The following is a 6347-nucleotide window of genomic DNA, read 5'->3' as shown; positions in this document are numbered from 1 at the left end:
CAAAAACTTATCAATTCTGATCTAAACTTCTCTACTTGAAAATTCCAAGTCATCGAGCGCAGCGGGCGCCGAGCGGCCGAGCCGGCGGGAAGGCCCCTGGCTCCTCGGCCGGGCAGGGGCTGGCGGGAGCAGGCGGCAGCGGCGCCCCGGCCCCAAGCCTTCCTTGAGACCCGGCGCGGCCAGTACCCGGGACGGGACCCGGGCGGGGAGGAAGTAGGGAGGAGGCCGCGCTGAAGCCCGGTGGCGAGCTCCGAGGCCCAGCGGCCTGGGCCGCGTCACCGCAGCCACATGGCGTCCGGAGTGGGCGCGACCTTCGAGGAGCTGCCGCACGACGGCACGTGTGACGAGTGCGAGCCGGACGAGGCTCCCGGGGCCGAGGAAGTGTGGCGAGAGTGCGCCTTCTGCTACTGCCACCGCCACGCCGAGGCGCACAGGCAGAAGTTCCCCAGCCACCACCTGGCCCATTACGTCCACGGCGCCGCCCAGGCCTGGACCGCCGGAGCCCCGGGGCAGGGCGACGCCAAGGAAGAAGCCGAGGCCAAGGTGGAGAATGAGCGGGACCGAGAGAGCGAGGTGGGGGAGGAGAGCGAGTCCGAGGAAGACAGTGAATCCGAAGAAGAGAGCGAGACGGAGGAAGAGAGCGAGGATGAGAGCGAGGATGAGAGTGAAGAGGACAGTGAGGAAGAAATGGAGGATGAGCAAGAGAGCGAAGCAGAGGAAGACAACCAAGAAGGAGAATCCGAGGCTGAGGGAGAAACGGAGGCAGAAAGTGAATTTGACCCAGAAATAGAAATGGAAGCGGAGAGAGTGGCCAAGAGGAAGTGTCCAGACCATGGGCTCGATTTGAGCACCTATTGCCAGGAAGATAAGCAACTCATCTGTGTCCTGTGCCCTGTCATTGGGACTCACCAGGGCCACCAGCTCTCCACCCTAGACGAAGCCTTCGAAGAACTAAGAAGCAAAGACTCAGGTGGACTGAAGGCGGCTATGATAGAGTTGGTGGAAAGGTTGAAGTTCAAGAGCTCAGATCCTAAAGTAACCCGGGACCAGATGAAGGTGTTTATACAGCAGGAATTTAAGAAAGTTCAGAAAGTGATTGCTGATGAGGAGCAGAAGGCCCTTCATCTAGTGGACATCCAGGAAGCAATGGCCACCGCTCATGTGACTGAGATACTGGCAGACATCCAGTCCCACATGGACAGGTTGATGACTCAGATGGCCCAAGCCAAGGAACAACTTGATACCTCTAATGAATCAGCTGAGCCAAAGGCAGAGGGTGACGAGGAAGGACCCAGCGGTGCCAGTGAAGAAGAGGACACATGAAGGCTTGCCATCCCCCGTGGAGACTCATCCCTTCCCCCTGTGTGTATGTGACGGCGTGTATGTAGTGGCTTCTGAGTTCTGTGAAAGCTGCCCAGCAACAAACGTACTTCTACCGGACACATCCCCAGATCCACAGCAGGCACATCTCTCTCCAAGGGATGACCAATTTTATTGTTACTGACTGTGCTTTTCATTCTCTTGTTGTGGTAGCTCAAGAAAAAGTGCCCCTATGATCAAAAAAAAAAAAAAAAAAAAAAAAATTCCAAGTCGTCAAAATTTGCTCATCATTTGGTAAAATAGTGTAACCCTCTTGTTTTCCTTTACTCTTAAATGCATAGAAATAGCATTTCATTCTCAAAACACATTCTACATTGGTTTATGACATATTTCACAAAGGCAAATAAAATGATTATTTAGTGACTGCCACCAACACACTTCACTTGGAGGGAAAAAATAGAACAGCAATAGCAGGCATGTTAAATTGTAGATTGGAAAGAGCAAACTGGTATCAGTCATATGAGAAGAAAACATTGAGAAATTTCTAAGCAGCACTTCCTCTCTCTTTCAAATTTGACTTTATAAAGGAGAGTTGATAATCTAAAATAGTAACAATAATAGCAATAATCATAATACCATAATTAAAATGATTATTTGGCTTTGTAGTTCAAGGAAAACAAATATGACATAATTATATCTTTTTTAAAAAATTAACTTCATGAAGCTACATCATTTCCTTTGAAATTGAATATAGATAGAAGCCAAATACTAAAAAAATCTGTCTTTTCCCTGTAGTAGATTATATGTTTGTTTCTCCCAACTATTTCACCTTCACTAGAAACAGCCTCACCAGACTCTCAGGTACTTAAAAACTAGTACTAATACCAAGTGCTGGTAAAGATGCAAAGAAAGTGGATCTCTTGCACATTGCAGATGGGAATGTAAAATGGTAGAGATGATCTAGAATATAGTCTGGTAGTTTCTTAAAATCTAAACATATATTTATCATATGACCAAGCAACTGCACTCTTCATTTCACCAAGGAAATGGAAACTTATCTTCATAAAGACCTGTACATGATTGTTCCCAGCTGTTTTGTCTTGATAGTTCAAACCTGGAAACAAAATAATTTTCCTTCAATAGGTGAATGGCTAAACAAACTGTGGTATATCCACACTATGAAATACTACTCAGCAGTAAAAAAGAATGCACAATGATACATGCATTTTTTTAAGTTTTTTTAAGTTTTTACATACTTTGAAATAATTATATTTTACAGGAAGTTGTAAAGATAATACAGAGGGGTCCAGTGTACTTTTTGTCCCATTTCCTCCACTGGTTACATCTTACATAATTATAGTGCAATATCCAAAACAGGAATCTGACCTTGATACAATGGGCATGTATAGCTATCACTACATCACATGTGTAGGGCTGCACAGCCACTATAATCAGGATATACTACTATTTACTTCATAACCACAAAGATCTCCTTCTTGCTATCCCTTTGCAGTCACACCCACCTCCTCTGCCCAAACCATCCCTAGCCCCTAGAAACCACTAATCAATTTTCCATCTCTGTAATTTGTATCATTTTTGGAGTACTATTTAGATAGGATCATATAAGATCCTGGATTTAGACTGGATTTTTCATTCAGCATAATGTCATTGAGATTTCTTCAAGTTGCCGCATGTATCATTGTGCATTCTTTTTTACTGCTGAGTAGTATTTCATAGTGTGGATATACCACAGTTTGTTTAGCCATTCACCTATTGAAGGAAAATTATTTTGTTTCCAGGTTTGAACTATCAAGACAAAACAGCTGGGAACAATCATGTACAGGTCTTTATGAAGATAAGTTTCCATTTCCTTGGTGAAATGAAGAGTGCAGTTGCTTGGTCATATGATAAATATATGTTTAGATTTTAAGAAACTACCAGACTATATTCTAGATCATCTCTACCATTTTACATTCCCATCTGCAATGTGCAAGAGATCCACTTTCTTTGCATCTTTACCAGCACTTGGTATTAGTACTAGTTTTTATTTTACCTGTTATTAAAGGGTGTAGCAGTATCTCACCATGGCCTTCATTTGCATTTCCCTAATGGCTAGTGATGTTCAATATCTTAATATGCGCTTCATTTGCCATCTATATATTCTCTTCAGTAAAGTATCTCTTCATATCTTTTGCCCATTTTATAATTGGATTATTCACTTATGTTGAATTTTGAGGGTTCTTTAAATATTTTACTATGAGCCCTTTGTCACATGTGTGGTTTATAAATAGTTTATCTTTTCATCCTCTCAACATGGTCTTTTCCAAAACAAAAGATTTTAATTTTGATGAAGTCCATTTTATTTTTTTCTTGCATAGATCATTATTTTGGTGTCATGGCTAAAGTTCTTCACCAAACTCTAGTCCAAAAGGTTGTCAACACTGACATCTTGACACCATGAGTGGTACTTATTACTGCTTTATAGGCTGTATGTTCAGGCTCTCTACCTCACCATTACTGGAAGAGTGGGTATGGAGCCTCAGCTGTTTTGTCATCTTCTTTTTGTCTGTATGTTTCATTTGACTTGTATAGAGCAGCTATGCCCCCGTTATCTGTCCTGCCAGGCTGCCCGTTTAGTGATCCTTTGACTAGAAAAACTACCCTTTTCTTGGGACATTTTTTGTATGTACCCATTACTTTTCCCAGGTTGCCAGCTCTACAGTATCCAATCTGAGGTACATAAGGTTAGAAGAAAACCCAGTGAACTCACCACTTTGTCTTCCCTTGGAATCTCAGGATCCTTACTTGGTCTGCCTTTTTCTCTCCATCTTTCATTCTCCTTGTGTTCATTTTACATATTATTTCCAAGGTTTTTAGTTGTACTGTTTTATTTCTCCTGTTAAATACATCTACTCCATCTTCCCAGAAGCAGAAATCTTAGTTTTCTTTGATCCAGATTTTTCCTCTACCTCATTCTATGTCTGAGTTGGTCATATGTAGGCACTGCATCCTCCTGGACATGGTGATTTGTTCAGGTTTTTAAATGTAACCCAAATAAGGCTAATTACAGCTGATCAAGTCTACTGGATTTTGCTGAAATTACTAGGAAAGAAAACTCTTTTTAGCAAGTTTTTAAACTGAAAATATATCAGTCTGCAGCTGTGGATACTTATTTTCTTATATGATGAGAGGCCACACCTGAGAGTAAAATCACAATAGAAGAAAACAAAAGCAACATATGGGGAACAAGTTACTAAGCACTGATGACACTGTTTGAGCCAATGGACCTCGCAGGGTCCTGGAATCTATCTTTATTTTGTGCTGTTCAATTTGGTAAGCCAAAATGTCCCATTTTTACTTTAAGGCAGTTTTTTAGTTTTTATAATCAAAGGATCACTGAAATATATTAATTTCACTCATAGTTCTATAGAAATCAATCATCCTACTTTCCTGCAAATATATCCCATGATCCTTTATCACTGTTTGATATGTCTTGGCTTAATCAAAGATAAATCAAAAACCCTGGGAATATAGAAGAACCAGGCAATCTTGTTAGACATTTTAAAGATTCTTCCCCACTCAAAAATACTCAGAAAAGATGCTTATTTTTTGCCTATCCAGATAAATAAAATCTTACAAAAATTATTGGGTTTTAGACGAACCATGAGAGACGATGGACTCTGAAAAACAAACAGGGTTCTAGAGGGGAGGGGTGTGGGAGGATGGGTTAGCCTGGTGGTGGGTATTGAGGAGGGCACATTCTGCATGGAGCACTGGGTGTTATGCACAAACAATGAATCATGGAACACTTCATCTAAAACTAATGATGTAATGTATGGGGATTAACATAAGAATAAAAAAAAATCAATGCATAAAAAAAAAATTATTGGGTTTTTCCTAATAAAAGCAATGAGACCATGACCTTATGTGCAGGCAAATATGGGCAGTACCTTCTTGGTATTTGTTACAAAATGAAAATAATAATCATGCCTTCCTATGATCCACTAATAATGTAAATAAAATTCTAGAAACAGAAATAAAGTAAAATATAAACAACCACAAGGAGGAAAGCATCTTTTGGCATAAATGAACATACACATATAACTGAATATATATATATATATATATATGCTAACATAGTATATGCTAACCTGTACTACTAGAAACCCACTCCATTTTATTTTCTAACCTATTCAGTGTCATTTCATTCTACTCCTTCTTTTGTTGTCTTTAATGTTGATTCACCCCCTATAAAGTGCTTTCTTTACCCTTTCATAAGTTGAGTCCATTCTAGGAGAACACGTTGTTGTATACATACTGACATGAGACTTTTGTGGAGTTAGAAACTCAGTATCTGAAGGAAAAAGAATTATTCAAAGAGTAAAGCACTAAGTGGAGAAATAATAATCCTAAAATAACTTTCAACTATGACCAGTCCTATATCAAACTAGATTTCAGCAGGAAGTTGTGATCTAAAGTGAGAAAATGTATTTTAAATGATCATAAATATGAAAATCATATCATGGCTCATTTATTTTGTATCCTCAGGCCAGTATCAAAAATGACATGAAATAGATACTCAATACATTCATCGCCTGGGTAACTGACTCAGTGAATGAGGAGTCGGGAGCTTCAAGAAGTCTGACTTGATGAGGTTTTACTTTGAGGTTTTCATACCCATTTTTTTCCCTCTTTCTGACATGGTTTCTTTAAGGTTTTCAAATTCTTGTTCTTGATTATCTGCATATTGTTTGGCTAAATTCTTGACTTCTCTGTCTAAACTGAAATATGAATGGCAACTTTTCTCTCAGAAAGCTTTTGTAAAGTAATAGCTGCCCAAATCAGGCCAACCTGGCTTGGACCTACTTCAAAGACCCCCTGCCTATTTCCAAAGCCTCTGAAATCTACTTTTTACTTTTCCTAGCTGACTTTTAATAACTGCCACTTTCTTCCTGCTGGTAGCTTACAGGCAATGAGAGCAGCTACTTAGGGGTCAGCATCCCAAAGAATTTGTTAATGGAATGACT

The 6347-nt window shown here is 40.3% G+C and overlaps 1 protein-coding gene across 1 annotated transcript; it reads left to right on the top strand.

Annotated features, from left to right (window-relative positions):
• The first annotated feature begins 288 nt into the window (after positions 1 to 288).
• On the top strand, positions 289 to 1535 carry LOC123325295 (tripartite motif-containing protein 44-like). The gene has a single exon (XM_044916984.1). The coding sequence runs from the start codon at positions 289 to 291 to the stop codon at positions 1321 to 1323; it is 1035 nt and encodes a 344-aa protein (XP_044772919.1). The 3' UTR covers positions 1324 to 1535.
• Positions 1536 to 6347: the final 4812 nt, after the last annotated feature.

This window comes from Neomonachus schauinslandi, chromosome 7 (genome assembly GCF_002201575.2).
Source record: "Neomonachus schauinslandi chromosome 7, ASM220157v2, whole genome shotgun sequence".
Lineage (NCBI taxonomy): Eukaryota > Metazoa > Chordata > Mammalia > Carnivora > Phocidae > Neomonachus > Neomonachus schauinslandi.
This window is presented reverse-complemented; position numbering and strand designations above follow the sequence as displayed.

Coding starts and splice junctions, on each gene's coding strand:
- LOC123325295 (XM_044916984.1), top strand. CDS start 289: ATGGCGTCCGGAGTGGGCGCGACCTTCGAGGAGCTGCCGCACGACGGC.